The sequence below is a fragment of the Hakea prostrata genome, chromosome 2, assembly GCF_041222555.1.
Source record: "Hakea prostrata isolate BN-2017 chromosome 2, UWA_Hpros_2, whole genome shotgun sequence".
Classification (NCBI taxonomy): domain Eukaryota; kingdom Viridiplantae; phylum Streptophyta; class Magnoliopsida; order Proteales; family Proteaceae; genus Hakea; species Hakea prostrata.
In genome coordinates, this window is record NC_142601.1 from 68,870,056 (window position 1) to 68,894,079 (window position 24,024).

Here is a 24,024-nt window from a genome sequence, read left to right on the forward strand (position 1 = left end):
TGCTCAGACCAAGAAAAGCTGGGGAATTTAACTATTAAAGTGGCTAAGTGTGGGTAAAGGTGGTGAAGGGTGAGTTTCCAGGCAAATCCAATACAATTGCAAGATCTTTTAAGATGCCCTGGTATTCAAGAAAGGTTCAGACTTGCTCCTTTTCCCAGTTCCAAGCATAGTTCCCCTCCTAATGCTGCTGTTTACTGCTAATAAAACAGATCAGAAAGAACAAACACTTACTAACTAGTAATAGATCAGAAAGAAGATGAATGATATTCCCAAAGTATTGTTACATAAGCAATGGCATCTCCCTCTCAAAACAGATCTGGAAAGGGTTTCATTCAATATTCAGTAAATTACATTATGTGATGACCATGTCACAACAGTATTCATCTATAGCCTACAATGCCAACTCCTTATGCCAAATGGGTATTAACAATGAAAGGTTGTATTTAGAGAATTTCTGGTGTTCAGTCTTTATTTCCCTGAACAAATTTCCAGTGGCAGAGACATGAAGGATAGAGCTTTTGGCTTCAGCAAACACTCCCATGCCATGGAAGGCATTACGTCAAGTTTATGGAGCAGAAAGGATGAGGTAAATGAATTAAATAAAGGGAAACAGAGCAGACAATGAATATGGAATTTGTCACTAGCAGGGGAAAGGACCTCCAGATGCTTGAGATCACCCTACTTCAGTGGCATAATTGATCATCTAATCAATTCGTTCAAGATTGTACCTAACCACCCCTTCAAGTGAAGATCTGAACTCGTTCATAGGTAGGCATTGCAGATTCTGTATTGCCCGAGCAGCAATTTCTTCAGATAAAGCTTGTGCCCTTTCAATTCCCCCACATTTAATGATTAATTCAATAGCCTCCTCCAACGAACCAGACTCAACAAACTCAGATTCAATGAGTTCTCTCAGTTTTGGCTCTTTCTCCAGAGCAAAAATGACAGGTGCAGTCAAGTTTCCTTTTGCCAGGTCACTGGCAGCAGGCTTCCCTAGCTGCTCTGCTGACTGAGTGAAATCCAATATATCATCAGCAACTTGAAACGATAGGCCAAGGTTCCTTCCATATTCAAACATCTTCTCGCATATGCTGCTGTTGACTCCACTAAAAATAGCAGCACCTTTGGTGCTTGCAGAAATTAACGAGGCTGTTTTGTAGTAGCTCTTGATTAAATATTCTTCAAGTTTAACATCACAGTCAAACAGGCTTGATGCCTGTTTGATTTCACCACTTGCAAAGTCCTTGATAACCTGCCAGAATTCCTAGAAACAGTTAGAAGGCAATTAACACCAACATAAATGTTTCACTTCATGTATAGGAATTGCAAGGTATTCCAAGTGTACCTGACTGATAAGCTTTATGACTTCAATGTTTTCAAGATTTGCAAGGTACCATGATGACTGTGCAAACATGAAATCTCCTGCAAGTACTGCCACCCGTGTACCATACAGTTGGTGAATGGTTTCCTTGCCTGAAATAATTAACAAGTTTCAGGTGCCAAAAGATTACTATAAAAAATTCATGGTCAAATCTAAACATTCCATGTCAAAAGCATTTCCCAAAGACCAAAATAGCAATTAAAATTAGTTCATGCATGTACATTTTACATGGTGCAGGTTTGGATCATCTCTTTTTCCATGGGCTCTGCTCCTTCCAATAGAAAAATAATTTACAAGATCTTCTCAAAACAAAAGAATTTTTTTTTTGTTTTAAAAGACCAGAAATCATTGTACCGAAATACAATACAATACAGGGCCCCCCAAATATTCAGCCCAAAACAATTTTTTTTTGGTTTAAAAGACCAGAAATCATCGTACTGAAATACAATACAATACCATAGATTCCTACCCTAAAAGTAAAAACAAATTGCATACCTACCCTAAAAGTAAAAACAAATTGCATAGACCAACTCGGCAGTTTCAGGCAATAAACAATTCCTTGGCAACTGGACAGAAATTAACATCCTGTAGACCACATTTTCTTCATTAGTTCTGCTTGCTTAAACTTTATTCATAACAAATTTCTTCATAGAAAATGGGTCTTAAAATAAAAAACCATTTTACTGAAAAAAAGATAAAAAGTGGCATCTTGGTCGATGACAGAATTGCCACCACTAGACAGAGGAAATGCGCGAAAGAATAGAGAAGGAAAGAGGATGTCAGTAGCGCCGGTGCTATCCCATGGCCCGCCGAGTCTTCATTTGCACTTCTTTATAATGACGAGAACCAATTCTATGGATGGATCCCCCCCCCCCTCATGCTTAAATATGCTCCCCTGACAAAATAGGAGATGGCAAAAAAAAGTATAAATAAATTACATAAGAAGTTGAAAAACTTCATAATTTTGGTTTCTGATACATTATTTAGTCAATCAAACTGTTTTAGTTCCTACATTAACTGCCTCTATTTTGAGATCTAGTTCAAGGCTCTAGGTTTTGGTTTTGATCCTATTGTTGACCAAGCTCGAAACCAAAATATTGTGGTGTCATGAAATATTTTGGTTGGTGAGATAGTTCTGATGGATGATTTCGAGGCCCAAATGGTCACATTGGACCTCGAACCTTCTAGGGAACCCTAATCTAAACTTTCAACATGGTGGAACCTTTAGACCTGAAAAAAAAAAAAACACACACACAAAATGGTGGTTTCACTTCAAACCCAAGGTTGGTAGTACTAGCATACACTGCGTGCTATTGTATAAATATCTCTAATATGGCAAATCCCACACAAAATCTAATACTAGGACACGCATAGTTAAATTAAAAAAACTAAAATATGTGTTAGGGATGAACAAAAAATTATAAATTATTTCATAAGTATCAAATACAAAAAACCGAGTTTCCCATTGCAGCAGAAACCAGCAAAATGGGTAAAATTTTCATTCTGTTTCCATTGATAGAATACATTTTATATTAAAGAACTATATTGTTTAAGTCAAAATAATACCAAAATCACACATATCATCCAAATCTCACTGAAGCAGTGGAATTTCATATTCACATGGAGTTTTGTTTTAACATCTTGTGAGTCTGCAATATTTCACATAAATTTGGAGAAAGCTTCAACATTGATCTGGTTATGATATTTTCTGGAAACTAGTTCAGTTTCCTTCATGCAGATCTGCTCTGTGAAATAGTTTTGCTATACTGTGTCAGTATATCTAGTTTGATAAACTGGGGTGGAAACTACTATTCTGTTGTGTTTTCTTGGTATTATAAAAGTGATTCAAAGCCCTAGTTGGATGCTGCTAATGTCCAGCAATTGTTAGACTGTTAGTGCCTCTGAGTGCTTACTATAGGCACAACATGTGAAGGTTTTCATTGATGCAAAAGGAAACCTGAAGTAGTTACGCAGCAAAGTTAACCCAACCTACAAGTAGAACCCCAGGGTTGGAATCCCGCAAAAAAAAAAAAAAAAAGGAAACCGTTGGCTAAGGAACCAAGGCTCAGACCAAGCCCAACTTCTGATCGAATGGGAAGTTGAGACAGAGGAACAATGATATAGATCAGAACTAGAAGGAAAAAAAGAACAAAAATCTGTTCATCGTTCAGATTTGCCAGCCCCCCCCCCCCCCCCCCAAAAAAAAAAAAAAAAAGAAAGAAAGAAAAAAGAAGAGAAAACCATTAACAGGAATGTTCATGTGAACAGTGTGAGTGCATATTTGCCATCCGTGGTAATGTTTTTTAGAAGATTATTAGGATCCAAGTGAAGATTCTATCCTATGCTGCCATAGTTCAGATCTACTTGCAGTTCTAAATTTTTATATCATCTAGGTAGCTTTTAATTTCAGTTTGTAGCTATTTTTTTTAGGAGTTTCTATTTTGATTTATGGCAACTAGATTAATAGGGAATTTCTATTTCTGTTGTTTAGCAAATTTGGACTTCTATCCTAGTTTGCTTAGCAGTTAGCCAGTTATGAGACTTTCTATTTGTTGAAGCTTAGGCGAAGCTAAAAATAGGCCCCTCCAATTGTACTGGAAGGAAGAACTGCTTAATGAAATTTCCACTGCTTGCTTGCAAGTGTTTGGTCCAAGAAAGACTAGTGTTCAATAGCTGAGATATCAGCAGGTGAGAGACCCAAGACTAAGATAGCCTAAGCTTTCCTATCCCCATCACCCTTTCTTTTTCTTATCAATATGCATTTCCTCTGTCATATGTATTTGAAAGAAAAAAAATCAAGCAATAAAGTTTCAGTTATATTTCATTTTGTTCGTCCACATTGTGTTGATACTGGCTGCACTATTTCTCACTGTTTGGCAATAAAGTTTCAGTTATATTCCATTTTGTTCGTCCACATTGTGTTGATACTGGTTGCACTATTTCTCACTGTTTCTTCCCTGTTTCGAGGTTGACTTTTGCATTAAACAATATCCCCAACTTTGATAGGGATCCAATGATTGGATCACTGGTAGTAACAGACTTAGCAACAACCAAAATTTATCAATCTGTAGGGCAGATGGTCACCAATTTGGTCAAAGCTGAGGTCTACTGAGTAGATACATTCCCCAAAAGTATCCAATCAAACTGACATTTATATGGAGAGATAACAACACAGGCATGACATTGGAAAAATTAGATTTAGTAACTCACAAATCTGTTGCAGAACTAACCATCAGAGGGAGGTTAATTTCCGATTGATGGAGGGTCAATAACGATAGATGAATTTCCCACGAGGATCATCTGGAAAGATTGGAAAATCATAAAAGAAAGTGAAAATTGATGCAACAGAACTTCAAACAAGATGCCACAGGGCATGTGGAAAGAAGGAATGGCTTCAATGGAGTGTTAGAACTTGATATGACTAACAACATCCTCAACACAATGACACACCAGGGCAGGGATCTCATCCTTATAATAGGCCTTTGATTGCTTTGATATGCCTAGGGTTGTAGATAAATAAAATAGAACAAAGGGAAAGAAGGGGATCTGACCAAGACCTCTCACCAATGGACTCAGTCAGTCTCTCACCAACCACAAGGGCATCTCACCACTGAATCATATCTCACAGCAATAATAATAGCACAAGCCAAGACACATTTGACCATTCAATATCACTGGGAAAGGCTTACAGCGCTAGTAATATATAGAGGGTAACAGTGCCTCTAGAAAAAGAGTGATAGGCCCTTGCAAACATGACAAATGGAGGAGAGAGAGTTACCATAATCAACTAGTGTTGGTGGGTTATAAAAAGGGGGAAGATGTGTTGACTTATTCACTGCCTAACTTCCCTCCAAGTTTCATCCACATCTAACCACTAAAAGCTATTTTCTTGTGTACCCCAAGAAACTAACTAAATGTCCTGAAGCTCTAAAACCCTAACCTTTTGAATTAAATCTTGCAAGAATGGCCCCCTAGTTGGACCTCTTCTTTCTAGCTACACCAATCCTTTTTACAAAATCCTGGCTTTGAACTAAATGTTGATGAGTCACAATCTTATTACTGGGGGATATTCAAAATCAGAGAATACCTAGACAGTCAGTACAGTCTATAGCTCAATTTGGTTAAGGTTTTGGGGCTCATGACAAGTCATGGACCTTGTTCCCATTAATATGCTAGAGAGAAGGCTCAAAACCTAGATAGTATGTATTAGATGTGCAAAAACTAACAAATAGAACACCAAAACTGCTTAATTACCACTGACTCCCCATGCTATGTTACAAGAAATTTTCCTACAGTACACTGGATCATGTGCCGGCATATGTGTCAGTTATATCTAACAATCAACAATTTTATAGATGGGCATACCCGGTGCATGAGACTCCTGTCACTGTACAGACGGCAGAGCGATGCAGCCTTATGCCCCTATGCAGAGAGGATGCTTCCGACTCAAAGCCATGACCTCTGGGTCACAATGGAGCAACCTTGCAGCTATCAACTATTTATCTATGAATGAAATTATTTCTTTGTAATGAGCTGATTATTAGTTCATTTACAGACAAATCAAACTTAATTATTCTTGAAACTTCAGTTATAAGATGTAGACTGGACAGACATGTTGAAATGTGGAAAATATCTGCACATAATTGTGTTCATAAGCATGAGATGCACTGTTAGGACAGTGACTAATGGCTACACTGAAGCAGAGATGCTAAAGCTGACTATAGAATAAGCCAATAGATGGCTCCCAAGAAACAGTTGTCATGGAATACTCTGGTAACTATGCTTGGTGCCTAATTCAGGAGTTTCTCAAACAATTTGATCCTGGTTGAGAGGTAGTGTAGCCGCTTTTTACATGAAGGTCGAAAATTTGACAGACAAAACGAATTTTGTGAATTTGATAGGAGGCCTACCTCTTCGCATGCTACTTTCATCTAATACATCATCGTGTATCAAGCTGGCCGTATGGATCATTTCAATTATCTCTGCTAAGCGTCGATGTTTTTGGGTGATTTCCCTGAAATCAAAGCAGTGCAGAGGTCAAATATCCAGAGGGTTTAAGTGCTTAACAACATGAACAGTGATTATATCACCAGAAAAGAAACTGGAAGAACTTACTTTTGGCCTGAAATTTCTGCTGTAGCTCTTGAAACTAGGAATACTAAAGCTGGTCGTAGTCTCTTTCCACCAGCACTAAATATCTGCTCTGCTGCAGATTCTAAAACTGGGTTTTCTGCACTAACAATCTAATAAAACATCTGGGTTAGTGAACAGTTATAGAGTCAAACTTAGAGCAGCAAGCTGTAACATTCTGCTCCGGTGGTAGAATTTCAAATACTAATGCTATATCTAGAAGCAAAAGATACTCAGCAGTAAGGGTGAAAGAGAACATTGAAATGACACGTTCTTTAATTTGAGACTGCATATGTGAAGTACGAATCATTTTTGGCCATCAAGTTCACAAACTCAGATAGAGTACATCCATATTGCACAGTTCATAACTTAGATACAACAACAACAACAACAATAAGCCTTGTCCCAACTAAATGGGGTTGGCTACATGGATTCTTGCCCTCAAATTAGTATGTCGAGGTCATGCAGATACAAGGCCTAAGCTATACATATCCTTTCTCACCACTTCTCCTAAGGTTATCTTAGGTCTACCCCTAGCTCTTCTAGTTTCTTCAATATGAATTATATCACTTCTCCGTACAAGGGCATTTATAGGTCTCCGTTGAAGGGGCGGCCCCACCCCATCACTAGGGAGCAACTCCCAACCAACTCTAATATGATCATTTCTTATCTTATCCATCCTAGTTTTGCCACTCATCCATCTTACCATCCTCATTTCTGCTAATCTGAGTTTATCTATATGATAGAGTACATCTATATTGCACTGTTAACTTGAAACACAGGCAAAAAAGTGAGTGTTGAAAATGGTCAAAATAGCACTAACACTTCAATCACTTCATGGAAAGGATCATCTCAAGATTCTAAGGTCCCACTCAAAGTTATGCTTGGATGACCTAATGGAGAAGAACTAAAGAAAGCTAAAGTAATAATGAACACACTATTCCAAGGATTATAATTTAAATACGGGACTGTTGAATGAGTCTGTTTCTTCCTATTATTTACCCTTGCACCACAAACTAGAGCCTTTAGTACTCAGAGATTGGATAGAATGACAAAACTTCAAACTTTCTTGGGCCAATGACAATCCGGAGAAGGTAGAGATCATGAGAGCAATATATTTATGTAACTGAGCTCTCAAACCTCTGGCATGCTCGTCTAAATAGAAGAATTAACCCTTAGAAGCTGCTATTCACCCTGAAGTGAAAAGTCAGAAGCAGTAACTCTGAAAAGCCTTAGAAGGTGAAGATAGACTTGACACCAAGAAAAATTTCCAACTCAGGTAAAAGTATTTAAGTGAATCGTTTTTAATGATAAGTTACTCAGAGAAGTGTTTCAAAGTTCATTAAGTTGATCATCCATATACAATAAATAGAATAACTGAATAAATCCATTTAGATAAAAATTCCAGCTTTGGATGCCCATCTAGTTATACACTCAATGAAAACCTAATCAACACCAAAAGCCCAAGAGTACACACTCGTTACTAGGACAGCCCCTTGGGGGACACAATGGTGAACTGCCAGAAAGGCAAAGGAGACCCAAGGCACCAGAGGGAACTTGGACACAATCCCACCCTCCCCCACTACTAAAAAAAAGGGCAACTTGACAACTACATCCTTGTGTACATCATGCCCATTCAGAAAACTGACTATTGATAAACCCATTAGACCTCAGAGTCTATGCTACTGCATGAACCAAGATGCAGATGGTTCAAGGCAGTGAAGTGTATTAATATTTAAGTTAACCAAGACATTCAGGATAATGCACTCAAAAATAACCGTGAAGTAATAAAGCACCTCAAAGAAGCAGCATATAGACAAGTGCAAAATTTCAGTTCAAATTCATTACTTAGAATCTTGCACAGAAGATTAGGACTCATTAGCACAGTTTTCCAAAAATGAATGTCTTTCGGGAAAAAAAAAAAAAAAGGAGCAGTAAAACAATCAAGTCTGAAATCTCACCACTCAACAATGTAGATGCAACTAAAAAGCAGGTCATATTTTTAATTTATACTTGTGATGCTGAATTGGAACAAGAATAGAGTGAAGAATTGCACATCACATGAATGAATCAACAAAGTCCATTCATTCATTTCTTTTCTTCTCTTTTGTTACCCATTGCATTTTAAACAGGTTTTAAGATCCAATTTGGGACAAATTCTTTAAAGAATGGCCCCATATATTACTCATTACGTGTTACCTTGTTATTTCTTGGCGGACGTTTCAACTGAGGAATACCAAGCCCCTTCCTTCAGATTGCAAGTTTAGAAGCTATCTCAAAATCATGAGAGGAGGGGCTTCAGGGTTTCTATCATGTTTGCTCCAAGTCCCATAAAAAAGGTATTGCGTGTTACAGAGAGCAGTAGCTATCATGGCATTAATAAAAAATCCCACCCAGAAAAGTCTTGCCTATTCCAAAGGCCAATTACATAATCAGAAAAAGATGTAGTCAGATACTTTAGAGATACAATAGAGATCAATACAGATTGAAACGGAGGTAAAATAAACTTTTCAATCACAGAAATGTCAAAATATAAATTGAAAAAATAAAAAAAGAGTTGGAACAAAAACTCATGTTTTATCAAATATTGTCTTAGTAGTCAACTGGATACTTACTGATTGCAGATTTTTATTCAGAGTCAATAGGTCGTCAGCAACCACTTCCATTAAATTTGATACAGAAACAGGGGGAGTAGGCTTCAGATTGACATCCAACGTTGATTTAGGATCTTGAGCAAACACTGAAAACATGTAATTCGGACCCAAAATACTAAATAAACTGTCACAAAAATCCTACATAGTTGAAAGCAAAATGAACTAATGATACACAGAAAACAGGGCAACTCTCATTGGCAGAAGAACAAATACCATTAAGCAATGCCTGAGGGGTTTGCGCAGCCGCAAGTCGTCCACTCCCAGAGCTCTTACTCCGCTTGTAAACCAATTTCCGGGTTCCACATCCTCCGGTAACACTCCCAGCTGTTTCCCTCAAGCATTTCCTGAAAGAGATTCCATTATAAGAAGTTCCACATCGATTGGAAGAACGCGCAGAAGCAACCAAATCTAACCCAACTCCACTAATATCAAAATTCCGACACACGATTGACACCATTCTCATCAACAATCAAAACCCAATGATGGGAGTTCAGTCACATGAACGAAACACTATCAGCCCTTTTTTCCTTGATGAAAGCCCACTTCAAAAACATGCTATACAACCGACCCACAAGAAGAAGAAAAAAGAAAAAACGTGGATTTTAACATGAACTCTACAGAATCACAAAATCGGAAGGGATCTCCACTGGGTCTCTATTCTCGAACTGAGTTTAAGCATTTTCAGAGAGGAGAAGCAAGGCAGGCTAGAATAAAGTTTCAAGAGCAGAGCATTTTATTTATTTATTAGAAAACTTCAGTTAGTAGATTTTGAATGGACACTCGAGGTCCACATGGTAATGAGTTATGAGGTCTGTAACTTGTATAACTCATACCCTTATCATTTGAGCTTTGAAAGGAGAAAATCAACGAATGAGAAAGCAGACAAGAAGCGTTTGATGACGCATTCACAAATTTATTTATTTTAGATGAAAGATTGGGAGAGACGAACAGAGTTAGGGTGGGGGCATCTATCCTTGATAGGAAAAAATTGAGTGGTTACCAGATGCCTTAAAGTGTCACTTGTAGGGAGAAGCCAGACCATTGAAGTACATAGATTTTCAGAACCTTTTGCAACATTCAGTAAAAAAAATAAAAAGCAATTTTACCCAGGAAAAAAGGGGAAATTTTTTGAAAAGGAAGCAAGAGAATATCCTCTGCAAATCTGGGATGGTGATTCTTCCACGAGAACACTGTTATACCAGGATTTATACTGGGCTAACCCATATTTAGTTTGGACTAAAGTTTGAACAAATGGATTTACATATCTTTGGATAAGAGCCAGCCCTGGCTTAGGTTTGAATGGCTTGCTTCCATGATGAAGGAACAGAAGAGGCTGGAGCAACTAGTCACTAGTGTAATAATTACCAAAACATTTTTTTTCCTTCGGTAGAAAACCCTAAACATAAGAAGTTAAACAATCAGATCTTTTAACCAAAACAAATCACATCTTTAAGTCCAAGAAGGTGCAAATCTTCCAGAGTCTAGATGGGTCACCCGAATTCAGAAAGCCCTATAAGAATCTGAAACATACATATCTAATCTTTTGAACTGTAATGGAGATCTGAATGAAAATGATTTTTATTGTAACATTTCTCACCAAATTTTGGATATTTTTAATGCCCTGTAATGGCTGACCAACTGTCAACCTAACTATGGCTCAAATATGATAATTGTCAGCTCTCAACCCTCGATGAAACAGTACTAAATCAAATATGTTGGCAACCTAAAAAAGCTAATGCTTATCAGCAGTTTCACTTTGTCAATTTCCATTATTACACATACTTCTTACGATCATTTCTTGAACAGTGTCACACTTTACGTGTTGAACTATTGCTAAGTTCTAGCTTGGATCTCACGCATTAAATGCACAGAACTGTCAAGCCACACAATATAGGCTATGGGATCAAAATTTTGACCACATTGAAATTCAACGGTCGAGATTCAATTTTGATCGAAATTTTAGATCTAACCTGAAATTTCAGCTTGACGGTCATGCACATTTAATGCCCATGACCCAAGCAATTTCGCTAAAAACAGTTATTTTCAGGAAGGCTCAACTTCAGTGCTGCTCAGCAGCATACAGTCAAGATTCAAAGTGGTTAAATCTCGACCACAAGATTCAAAGTGGTCGAATAAGTTTTGCCTTTTTTTATTTATTTTTTTTTTTTATTTAGTTAGAGCCAATATCATTTTGCATCGTGGAGTTTGAATACAACACAACTTATCAAACTTATACTCATTTGCTATTCCCCTGATCATATTATCCTGAGAACAAAGATCACCTGGGTGTCTTGATTTCTGACAACCCAACATGTAGCTGTTCTGTTGAAGGATCAGGTCCATATAACTTCAACGAAGGAAAAAAAAATGCCACAAATCTGGGATGTAATGTGTGCCGAGATCAATTCAATTATTAAGCATACAAGCAAAGACTGAGAAAGCACACACCGCAGGCTATGATGTACACTTTACGGCACTGCCAGCGGCAAAGTCGCTAACCCAGAGTAACTCGTGCAGTACGTGTGAGAGAGAGAGAGAGAGAATCTTGGATCTTGGCATTCGTCGTGCAGAGAGATGGCGGCCAGACAAAGGCTGCTTCATGCAAGGACGGAAGCCAAATGGTGAATGATTACCTGAAAACTACTCTACAGACCAATCAGCAAGAACATAGAACACACCCACACGGAGGATAGGCGAGAAGGTGGGAAATCCAAGAGGTCTAGACCTAGCCAATCAGAGAGACTATAAAGGAGAGGATAAAAAAACAGAGCGAGGGCGTTAAGTGCTTGGATCCCAAAACATGCTCCATGCAACGGATGTGGGAGCCCCGGTGCCCGGTGTACCTAACAGCCCTTTGCATCAGAGCCAAACCAGACAGTCTATAAAGCAATTAATCCACTTTCAATTGCTTTCCGCTGTAGGAAGAGGTCAAAAAGTAAATGATGAACAGCTCAATCAATACAATTGAAGAATAAATATGGCTCTACCCAATCGCTCTTTTCTGCTTTTGGAGAGCAAGGCTAAAGTACAAAATGAACAGCTAGCTTAAATCACACCTAACTCTTTTACCCAATCTCCTTACCCTCATGTGTGCTTGGGTGGTCCCCACCCCCATCCAGGAGATGGGGTCTTGCATACCCACCATATTCAAAGACATAGTTTTTATACACTTGAGAGTCTAGAAAGTCTATCATCTATCCGTATTAAAGCTTTGGGCTTCTCTCACACTTTTGTAGTAAGGATGAAAGTTTGAGTCATCTTTAAATACTGATAAAATGAATCATAAATAAAACCTCCAATGAACCCATGTGAATCCCACTGTGTAATAAGAGGTGTAAAAAGAACATAACCTCTGCCTTGAGGGATAGTGGACCCAGAATTCTTTATTCCCTTTATTCTCATGTATCATAGAACTCCTAAGCCAAGCCAAGCCACCACTTAACAAGGCTGAGCATGAACCAGAGTGGGTTTTCTGTCACCGACACTAGCAAAAATATTGGTGGACTGCTGGAGTGAGAGACAGCCACCCATGCATGATAGATCCATAAATTTCCTGTCTCTGGATTCCCAACAAATATGAAATGAAAAAAAAAAATTATCCACCAGAAAGATCTGTAAACTCAGAATAGGAAATTCTAGAATGAGAGATTGGAGGGAGTCTTGCCCACGTAAAGTAATCAATACCCATTTAAGCAACTATTAAATAAACTGGATCAGATTCAACAACTAAGGGATAATTAAACAATGGAATTTGCTCAAGATAAAGTCCACAAAAGCAACTAAGACAAGAGAGAGTGCTAGCATTTAATATAAAACAGAAACATTATGGCATTAAAAGAGCCAGTAGTAGCTCAAAGTCAGAGAACAAGATTTGACATACTCATAATAAAGTTGGGAAGAAAAGGAAAAAAATAATAAGAAACATACAGAATACATAACTCTCTCCACCCACCATAGTTCCTGCCCATCAAAGCGAAAGAAAAAGTTAAATTCCCTTCTCCATCCCTACCTTTCGTTCCCACCCACGGAGCAATAAATCCCAGAGGTTCATGTCAGTCAGAGAAAGCCTTAAAAGGTGAAACTCCACCCTCGCTCCAGCCCAAACAAAAAACCTTCCTTTCATAATCAAACAACATCCCACCATCAAAAGCATCAGAAACCTTTCCCACATGACCTTATCTCTGGTTATCATCATGATCCTCCAATACCTCCATGCTGTTAAAGATGCTAGAAAGATAGTAAGTGAAAGCGATAATAACCTAACTAAAACAGAGCTTATTCATGATTAAAATAGATAAAAGCAAAGTCCACTGTCTGTTACCATGACATTTTTTCACATATCCAAATCTCCCAGACCAAGCTCTTTCACTTCCACCTTCAAAGACTTGAGGTACCTAACAGCCTCATCAAGAACAGCAACTGTATTCATCTGGTCACTACCTGGGACAATTCCCCGAAGTGCTTTTACCATCTTTTTCATCCTCAGCCGCTTCCTTTCACTTCTACTGCTGCTATTGCTATCACTGCTGCTGCTGTTACTACTGCTGCTAGAGCACTGCTTTGGAAGAGAAGACTTCTTCTTCCGCTTGCTCAATTTCAAGCCATAGTTTGAGCACGAATCTGTGGAGTTGCTTCCGCAGCTGCCAAAAGTTCGTGCAGTGCTAACCTCATCCTCATCCTCCAGTTCTTCTTCTTCCAAACTTAACAATGCATCAATATCCTGAGTGTCCTCTTTGAAGGTTGGAGAGGAGTGTCTATTCTCCCTTTCCTCGTTCTTTCCACAACTATCTCCAATGTCAATGGCTTCGATATCAAACTCAGGGCAGCTGAATTTTTGGGCAAGTGCAGGATGGAACATGATCCGGCTTCTCTTATCAGTCTGGTCGAAGATGATGAAGTTTCTGGGACAGACTTCCAAAGGCTGCAGCTCAACCCCATGAAGGGGTGTTGATTGCTTTGTTGGTTGAGGTAGATTTATTCCCAGGCTAGGGGCCGCCATAAGGCCATTATGCATAAGACTGCCACCAACTTGATATGCATGAGGTGGCACCACCTTTGGCTGGTAAACTTGTTTTTCACTCTGCATGAGCAGTTTTTGCTAGACACTCGGAACACAGTACTGATGGATGGGTGCAGCAAGGGCCTTAGATAGGGAATTGCTTGGTTTACAGTGGAGAAATTTTGTAAGGTATAAGGAGGTCTACTCAAAGAAAATGGTATGAAGCAGATGATGAAGGGCTACTTAAGCTATTGCCATCATTTTACAAGAAAGCTGTCTATCCCAATTAAACAGCCACCATAAACATGTACTCCAAATCTTCAACTGCCTCCAATTAATGATTTAATAAAGCAAAGGGCAGTCACTTTCTATGTCTTGGAGCTATTTAATATCTAAACTACGTAACAGGCTTTAGCAACTGACGGAAATACTCGGCCTGCCACCACAAAGTAAACAAATGAATGCTAGGGACTCAACATTATTAAGCTTAACTACTGAAACTAATCAACATGAAAAAGACACAGGCTTCAGTCAGACATCATATGTCAAAATCCAAATATACATTATAATCAACAGCTAAACATCTTAATTCATTCATTTTTTAAAATTATTCTTATGAATATCATGAGCCATTTTAGATAGCAAGTGTAGCATGTTATGCTGAATAGTAATGACTAACCTCAGGTTCCAGAATGCAACCCCCAAACTAACCCCCCCCCCCCCAAAAAAAAAAAAAAAGTTTTATCACTTCACTGAAGCTTGGCACCCTTCCCGAAGACAGTGAGGATGCAGCAGCACAACACAAACACATCAGTCTCTCTCAAATTTTATAGGACATTAGAATATACAAAATTAATTTGTTTTTCTGTTAATATTAGAAATTTCAAAAGCCTGACCTGAGACCAATCGTTCTCTGCTTAGACCTAGATTGCATGGATAGAAGCTGACGTGGACCATTTTAACTTCAAAAAATCTCAGGAAATGTGATATTGATAATATTAAAATTAATCTTAATTTATAACCTGTTAACAGCTAATTACACCCATTTCAAATCATACAGATTGGAAAAGGCATTGTCATTCCCGTCATAATGTTCAAGGTTCCTAAAGAAGTTACCTCCACCTAACCACACAGTATATCTACGTGTTCTCAGCAAAATCATGAACAGAGAGTATAATCTCAGCACAGTAAGCATTAGTTTAATTTTTTTTTTTGGCGTAAATAGTAATCACTAGTTAAGGCTTGTAAGAGTAGGGAATACTACCGATTCTTCCATACAACAATTAATTGAAAATTACAACATAGCTCTGCCATTCATGAAAAATATCAACATGCTCTTGGCAAAAACCGGATATCACATATTTCTTGAAAATCAAGATTAAGCTCAAAGAAACAACAATTACCAATATGGATGAGTGATGAGAACTCCACACTAGTAAAGAAGTTTAAGCAGAAAAGGAGCCACTAACCTGACAAACTTTCATCAGTTGGTAATACGCAATGATCCTAACATTCATTGTAAAATTGTCCACTTCCTTCACTTCACGATATCTCTTCAGGTTAACCACAACGTACATTCTCACTCCTCCAACACCACTATTTTACCTAGAACCAGGACGATTCAAACGAAAAGAACCCCTTAACACAGGAAAAGAATTTCACCTGCATCAAGAACCAATAAAAACCCATATGACATCCAGAGAGCAGATGAAGAAGAGAGAAAAAGGAAAAAAGGAAGGACGAGAAACACGGAGACAATTTAAGAGTAGGTGGTTGAATATTTTCTGAGGATATGCTAGTATAATCAACATCAGATAAAATGCTTGGATAGAGATATCATACCAAAGAAGGAACAAATTTACAGTATGACGCGGAAAAAAACCACCAACCGCACACACTTCCTGTTGTAGTTGACGAAGGAAGACGTCCAAGGCATGCTGATTTATTCTGTCGAATTAACTCTGGCAAAAAACAAAACTTGAATCACAATGAACTCAGTTCTCTGAAAGTGGAGAAATCAAAAGCCAGTAGAAGACAAACTGGAGAGCGATAGAGATAATTAAAAAGAAAAGAGCAACAACTCAGCTATAATCAAAATGTAAACTTGAAATCGTAAGTTGCAAGAGCTATTTAAGCTCAACCCCAAGAAATGAGATAACCCAAAAATCAAACAAGAAGTAGAAAAAAAGTGTGACGACAAAAAAGAGAGAGGAAGAAAACAGAAAAGACAGATCGCAGCGAGAACTAGTAGACTTCTAAAAAGCCCCAAATCCCGAAAGAATTAGGTTTTATACTTCAAAATAAAACAACACTAAACCCGTAAAATGATGAACAAATTTATAGTGTTCATTTACAAAGGAAAGCTGCAGCATCAACCACAAAAGAATCAACTTCGAAGAACTCAAATGAAGCTCATATCAGTCAAGAAACATAGAGTAACCTGAAACCAGAGGAAATTCACAAGAAACATACGCAAAACATGAACAAAATCAGAGAAACTTGATACAACAGCTGATATACTAGCAGTAACAGAGTCAAACCTTAAGGATATGAGAAGATCCCGACACGAAGTATCCAAAAACAAATCTCAGAGCAAATCTGCAACTCGAAGCTTTTCTCGCAATTTCGGCGGTTCTCGTGAAAACAGCAAAGATCGAAGAATGTGAAAAAAGGATACTTGCACAGAGATCAAAAGAAGAAAAATAAAGCTTTAAAGACAGAGACGGACTTCAGCAAGAGAGAGGGAATTCGGTTTAACCCGAAGGTCGAATCAAGATCTAACCACGGTTAGCTATCGAATTCGGGTTATCGGGATGTTCGCTCACCACAAGTCCACTAGACACCATGGAGTCAAACCCGGAGATCTCCAACCGTCCGATGAATGCACCAGAATACGTAAATGGTTTCTCTACCGTTGGATCTGGCACGCGTGCGAGGAGAGTGGGGCCCACGGGATGCCTAACACGTGTCAGATAGCCACTGGGAGAGTAAGAAAATGTTGTTTTGTTTTTTTTTTTTTTTTGACTCTTCACCTGCCTCGAATATATTTCCTCCACGCCCACACCCACGCCCACGCCCTCCATAGGGTTTGGTTGTTTAGCCACTTAGCCCTTGTTTTATACTTCGGCTAAACGTGGACCCCACTCTAAGCTTAGATCAATCTACTCGTTGACTTTTTTATTAATATTTTCAAAACGTTAGACGGTAGTGATTGACCTGTGTGGGACCCGCATCTGGTTAGACGCACGATTTCCCACTTTAGTTGACTTTTCCTAAATCACTTAACAAGGACCGTCCGATCATCATTAACAAAGAAATTAACCATCAACGGTGAGAGATTACTTTAAGCGTTAACTAAAAGAAGATAAGGAGAATAGAATATTGGTTAATCAAACCAATAAACTAGGCTTCTTTTTCAACGCTTGGCTTTGAAAAAAAGCGACTCACTCTCTCTCTCTCTCTCTCTCTCTCTCTCTCTAGACGGGATTTGCGCGTGCTAAAAGGGTACCATGAGGCACGCGCGCCCACCCTCAGGGCCTCATCTAACATGTGGGACCCACCGATCAACGCGACGGTTATAATCTTTTTGACTCAGATGATCAAGGGTGGAGATTCTCACTTGGTCCCGCTTCCAACAACAGAACGTGTAATGAACGGTGGATTTGACATTTGTGGGCCCGACGATACCCACGTCAGCAGTGAGAACGAAAAGAGAGAGAGAGAGAATCGATTTGTAAAACTCATGAAAGCGTGGAAAGGGCAAAACCCCAAAACCAAAGAAGAGATGCAAATGCAAATGCAATAGCTTTTGGTTGTGCGGTAACGCATTAATGTGAGAGTGGAGACAGCAATGTGAAGGACAGTGAGAGACGACACGGATTTTACGTGAAGGGGGGGTTCTTGTCACGTGAGTGATAGTGATGTTTAAATATAACTCCTCAAGTGGGAAAGAAATGCTAAGGCCTTAAAAGCAAACGAAGCTTCTTGCACCAAACAAACCCTACTTACTTTTACAAAGCTAAAGGCTCTATATGTATCTCTTCTTATTAGTAGCTAAATGTAATTAAGAAAGCATTATATAGTTGATTTGTTTAAATTTACCATAGTAGGAATTTGGGTTATTTGATTAATGATGTGATTAGAATGCTTTTATTATTAAAAAAATTTGGTTGTTGTCATGGTAAGTTCAAGATACTTTGGTCAAAAAAAAAAAAGTATCTTGAACTTACCATGACAACAACCAAATTTTTTTAATAATAAAAGCATTCTAATCACATCATTAATCAAATAACCCAAATTCCTACTATGGTAAATTTAAACAAATCAACTATATAATGCTTACCTTTGTTACATGTTGCCCCAAAAGGGGTTTTCTCTTTTTATCTATTGTCTTTTGTTCTTTTTCATTTTTTCTTACACAAGATGTCGTCGTTGTATAGATTGACAAGGGATTGATATCATATTCTTTTTGGGTGGTTTGTTAACATCTCTCTCTCTCTCTCTCAACACACATTAGCCTTGTATGATGAAAAGAGAATCCATTCACCATTAGTGATGCTTTCGGTTGGTGACGGAAGAATACTCTTATTCAATCTAAATCAACTGGGTTGCTCGTAGAGATTCTGTGTCAACTAGAGCTTATAAGTTATAAGTGATGCTTCTTTGACTATAGCCAAGAAAATCCACTTTGATAACTGGAGAACAGTTAGTAATGATAACAACTATGAAATTTTTTTAAAGTTTGAAGATGATATAGTTAGATATATATGTAATTCTTCAAATGGAATCATTTACCCCTTAGGTTCATGATATCCTTAAGCAATAATGCTATTAGAGATGTGATATAACACCTAATTTGTGGCAAATGTTTCCTTTATTTTTCTTTTCATAACAAACTAACCTATCATTAAGTTAGTTTGTTAGTTAAGGACAATTATTCTTTTTCTAATCACTCATCTAAAAACAGAGCTAACCGATGATGGTGTCCAAAATATGTGCACATTCCTTGCAAATAACCTACAACCACAAGCTTATGTCATGTAGTAATATGGAATCCTCAAGCATTTAAACCTTGGACTTAAGGTGGTTTGATGATGCTTAACTAGAAGTTACGGAAAATATTTTCATATTTCTTTTTAACTACAAGCGCGGTTTATGCACTCGCACTCCCGTGAATCTATCGCTCTCCTACTCATATGAAAAGACATTTTTACCCTCTCGAAAGCCACATTCACCAAAGAAAACTAACTCCTTAAAAAAGGAATATGAGATGGGGAAGGGGGTTAAGATGAGAACAATTGATGAGTAGAGGTTCTTTATGAGTCCTAATGTTTTAGAGATTGAAAGGCCTAGCAATGATGGAAATAAGATGTCTCAACTGCAAAATGGATTGAGTGCATAGTGTGATAGCTTTAGTCTTGTCATTCTAAAGTTGATATTCTCTTGTGTGATAAAGTTGTTGCTCAGCTCCGTAGGTATGACATATTTAGTCAGTTCATGTCCTTCAACTTGATCTATAGCAGTCAATGGCTTTCCTTAGACAGCAAAACACAGACAAGATGGATTAAGGTATTTCAAAAATAATGGGTAGAGCAAAAGGTAGAGAAGGTGGGGTGGGGTTCTGAGGTTTGGTAGCTAACCAAGTTTGAGTGATAAGCTCTCTCCCTCCAAAGTCCAAAGTGTCTTATTAATGTTTGCTTTGCATGTGCCTTTAAGGACCTACCATGAACACATCATGCTTTCTTTCTGTTGGCCAACCCATTTGCTATGAGCTCCACCTCTACCCTTTTAAACCTTATTCCTATGCTATCTACCTTATTGACACAATGGAATTCTGCTCATTTGTAAGTACTAGATCTCATGCTCTATTTCTCAACATAGCTTTATCTTCCATGGATGTCAATCAAGCATCTATCACACTAAGCTCCTTATACTCTTTTTCTTCTAAATCCATCTCTTGAGATGACATCCATCATTATCTAATCTCTTTAAATTTACTCTCTTCCTTCATCATCCTTCTCTGCTATCATTGTCTGAGGACTTTACAGCTCTTACTATTTATTCACACTCTGATGATGCTTTTACTTTGGTCCCCCCCAATAAAACTTAGATGCTTTCTTGCTCTTGGTGGCAAATAAATCATTCAAAGACTTCTTCTAGTTATGGTTGTATACACACATGCATATTGGTATTTGCATCTATATGTGTCTACCCTTCTTTTGTTAATTTGATTGATGGGTTTTACACCAAAAGGACCTATCTAGAAGCATGTTGCCTTTTGTGTACCCTAACAATTGCATGTAGAAGTAAAACAAGAAAGGGTCTTTGTTGATACCAAATATGGTTTTGTGTTCAATATATACTTTTAGTTATACAGATGAATAGCTTATACTTCAGAAGATTCAGTTGATTAGTCTTTTTCTTCTACCAATGAGAAGTAGATATATCATTTTCTTGACATGTTAAGAAAAAAAAATATATATATATATAATTGTTAAATTAAGTATTGAAGATAAGAAAGTCTCTTGGTTTTTCATGTACCTTTTTTTTCTGAAAGAAATTTTCTTTCAAGGCAAAAGCCAGAAGATTTTGGTCACAAGAGCTCCAAAATCCAGAAAGTGCAAAATGGAAGCTTTTCATATGATTAACAAGGCAAGACTTCCTTCTCGAAAAACATGTTTTGTTTGAATATCAACTAATATTACTAAAAGATGTGAAATAGTGTCACAGGAAAAATCGACATTGCATGAGATAAGATTCACTTCTCTTAATAAAAGCAGCAGCTGGGTTTCATAGGAAGTAATATTTCTAAACACATTGAATTAGCATTCGTTCCTCCAACAAAGACCCCCCCCCTAACAAAAAAAAAAAAAACCTAACACACGCATACACAAAAGAAAAATATACTTTTGCTTGTACAATGTGCTGTAGAGTAGAGATAGGCAACAGATGGTTTTAACCAAATAAGAGAGGCAAAAATGGTGCAGATTCTTTAATATACCATGAGTCACTATGTTAATGCTTGGAACAAAAGCTTTATAAGTCCTACTTCTCCAGAGAGACAACATAGATGAAAGACTTGAAAGAAAGGCAAAAGATTATGAAAGATGAAGATTCCCTTTTAAATCCGATCCCAGTATATTAAACTTGCAATTTATATGGCTTAAATCCCACTTTACAAAGTGTCTATTTTCAGTTAGACCATTGTTGAATGGTATCTCCACTATGTAAAATGTTGCCATACACCAGCACAATTAACAGAAGTAGGAGAAAGAATGGTGAAAAGCTGAGTGATTACGGGAAACAATAAATATATAAGGGGCTACAACACTTTCTACTGTTTCTTAAAAAGGACTTTGGTGAACTGAACCTACTAATTGTTTTGCCACAAAAGGAAAACTGAACCTGCAAATAATTTAACCACTCCAAAATGATGGATCAATGTGCAGTGACAGATTTGAGGTCTCTCAACTAGGTGACGATACCAACCTTTCCTTCCTTCCTGCTAGAATCATTGAGATCTGTAGACCTCTACTGAATGCCTGGTTGAAGAGCAAGCGGGTCTGGAACTCTGAAACGAATGGGAACCAGGACAGAATGACAATGGGCATGAAAATTATCAATCCCATCACATACTCGTATCCTCTTGCTAGCTCCTTTATGGTTTCCCAAAATCCTATACCCTTCATCATGGATCTACAAGCTTGGGCAATCTGACGCAAGACAAGATCATGTTAGCAAGTACTTAGATATTTGATACAATATGTGCATCATCATAGACAATTACTCGCATGGCTAACAAGTTACTCCATTGAAAGGCCTTACATAGTGAAAAAGTAATACTGCTATCCAATACTTCTATGGAGTTCAGATAATATTTTCATCCTTCTATCAGGATATGGTTCAATGAGGCAAAATGCGACACTAGGATTATGCAACCCCATTTTATGCAATAACTTGTGAGCCGTTCAGTGTTCCCCAATTAAGACAAATACAACATAGGAATGACACTTACGAGAAGTAGTGCCCATCCAGTTGGCATGAAGCAAAGAATTCCAGCAAACAAGTCCCCAATTGTAAGGTCGCATACTACAAATAAGACAGTCATGACACACAAGAAGGCAAGGAACAGAAGTAACTTCAAGATTCTGAACATGAGTTGAAAGTCAGTTCCAAATTTCCTTCTTCCCATTGAAACCATCTGAAAAACAAAAATGAAACAGGAGTTAAAATCAAGCTGATATATGGAGGCAATAAGCAGTCACCACAAAGCCAGGTAAACCTTTTGTCACTGCTCAATGCCCACCCTGCAGTGTGTATGTCTGTGTGTGTTGGTAGTTGGAAAAGGGTTTAGAAAAAAGTATATTTTCTAAACTAGATTATCTGAAAAGGATTCTTTCTGAATCAGGATAAACTGTACCATCAAGATTAATTCCATGGATAACTACACAAATGTGAGTGCAATGCATGTACCTTTAAGAACAGGAGAACGGTAGCCATGACCAACCACGAAAGTCCATACACCTAAGAAAAATAAATTGAAAGAGAAATTGTGAAAATATGAAATTGGCAGTTGTTTCTCACTGAAAGGATGACAACAGAACATTGAATTTAGCCAGAAATATACCAGTATACTCTGATTATGGTGGGCTATGTTAAGGTGATAGACAATGCCATATTGGTAGATAAAAAAGCGGCATGACAGTATAATGTCAAGCAATCGACCCCGGATGTCTGTGTGCTTCAAGTGTTCCAATTCAAATTCCCACCAGGATTCCCAGCTTCTATCTTGTGGGATACCAATACCACCACGATTTCCCATCCACTTTTTCCAGTCTGTCCAATCATCTACTGTCTTTTGCCATTCAAACCCAGAAGGATTGAACACAAAAGGAGCAAACAACCATGAAACAACCAAGAACCACATGGATGATGTGATAAACCAATATATACTAAAACTACGGTATGACTTCCCATAGACTACATACACAATCAACAACATCAACAGCTCCAACCCCTTCACAAAGTGACTTCGGGAGTATAACCTGTAATTTTCAGCAAATTTTGCATGAAATACTACAAATCCTCGACCAGTGGGTCTGTATTTAGCACCACCATGCAATAGTGTCCTCCCAAAATAATGAGCCTTTGTTCCAAGTTGAAAGGTAAAGAATACAGAGGCCAGTTGTAGCTGCATGATAATGAAATCACCGAGTGCTGTGCGAAACCCTCTTTCGAGGCCAATTTCCATCACCATGGGAAGCACCAGCAACAAGCCCAGCTGATAGATAGACTGGGTAGCCAGGGCTGTTTCAAGAGACTTACTTTTCTGAACAGCTGGATCCATAAGTATAGTCTTTTCCAAACCACTCAGTACAAGATATAGACGCCCATATAGGAACACATACACGATAATCACAGTTACCTGGAAAACAGAATGCATCAATATGAAATCTGCAAATAATACCAACAACAAATTACCTTGGTATAGGTAAATGGAATAATTAGGCACAGCTTAAACATTCATCATGTGTTGGCTGGTAAAAATCCCAAGCATGTGAGATATACAACCTCTATAAAGTTAATCTCTGATTTTCAATGCTTAACAGCGGTCTAGGTGATTTCACCCCTTCCAAACCAAACAAAAGGAGAACTACAAAGTTACTGTTTTAACATTATATATATATATATATATGGGAGAAAGTATATAATATGGGCATCAACTAAAAAATAATAAAATTCATAATCACTAAAATCCAAGAAACATAGATATCTAACAATGAGAGGATGTTCATAATAATGGTCCTCTAATGTTCTACTACATCATACTTATAAAACTACTGAGGATTGCATGAAACTAG

General features: G+C 37.9%; 3 protein-coding genes across 5 annotated transcripts in view; all 3 read right to left on the reverse strand.

The window, feature by feature from the left end:
- Nucleotides 1–245: 245 nt before the first annotated feature.
- Nucleotides 246–9,920, reverse strand: LOC149026054 (solanesyl-diphosphate synthase 2, chloroplastic-like). The gene is made up of 6 exons (XM_089146284.1): nucleotides 9,379–9,920; nucleotides 9,127–9,251; nucleotides 6,497–6,624; nucleotides 6,292–6,395; nucleotides 1,346–1,473; nucleotides 246–1,252 (listed from the first exon to the last, which is right to left on the reverse strand). The coding sequence occupies exons 1-6, from the start codon at nucleotides 9,626–9,628 to the stop codon at nucleotides 704–706; spliced, it is 1,284 nt and encodes a 427-aa protein (XP_089002410.1). The 5' UTR covers nucleotides 9,629–9,920; the 3' UTR covers nucleotides 246–703.
- Nucleotides 9,921–12,968: 3,048 nt separating this feature from the next.
- Nucleotides 12,969–16,866, reverse strand: LOC149026055 (basic helix-loop-helix (bHLH) DNA-binding superfamily protein). 3 transcript variants are annotated; one of them, XM_089146287.1, is made up of 5 exons: nucleotides 16,705–16,866; nucleotides 16,007–16,125; nucleotides 15,634–15,826; nucleotides 13,487–14,600; nucleotides 12,969–13,380 (listed from the first exon to the last, which is right to left on the reverse strand). In XM_089146287.1, the coding sequence occupies exon 4, from the start codon at nucleotides 14,249–14,251 to the stop codon at nucleotides 13,499–13,501; it is 753 nt and encodes a 250-aa protein (XP_089002413.1). In that variant the 5' UTR covers nucleotides 14,252–14,600; nucleotides 15,634–15,826; nucleotides 16,007–16,125; nucleotides 16,705–16,866; the 3' UTR covers nucleotides 12,969–13,380; nucleotides 13,487–13,498. The 3 variants fall into 3 exon arrangements, with proteins under 3 accessions (XP_089002413.1, XP_089002411.1, XP_089002412.1); XM_089146285.1 differs by having other exon boundaries at nucleotides 12,969–14,600; XM_089146286.1 differs by having other exon boundaries at nucleotides 12,969–14,600; nucleotides 16,007–16,141.
- Nucleotides 16,867–21,271: 4,405 nt separating this feature from the next.
- LOC149026056 (callose synthase 7-like) overlaps nucleotides 21,272–24,024 on the reverse strand; it is a 62,969-nt gene continuing 60,216 nt past the window's right edge. The window contains exons 39-42 of the mRNA XM_089146289.1: nucleotides 22,791–23,588; nucleotides 22,637–22,687; nucleotides 22,179–22,364; nucleotides 21,272–21,876 (exon numbers count right to left, since the gene is read on the reverse strand). Coding sequence (XP_089002415.1) covers nucleotides 21,631–21,876; nucleotides 22,179–22,364; nucleotides 22,637–22,687; nucleotides 22,791–23,588 — 1,281 coding nt within the window. The 3' untranslated portion in view covers nucleotides 21,272–21,630. The remainder of the gene's footprint in view (nucleotides 21,877–22,178; nucleotides 22,365–22,636; nucleotides 22,688–22,790; nucleotides 23,589–24,024) is intronic.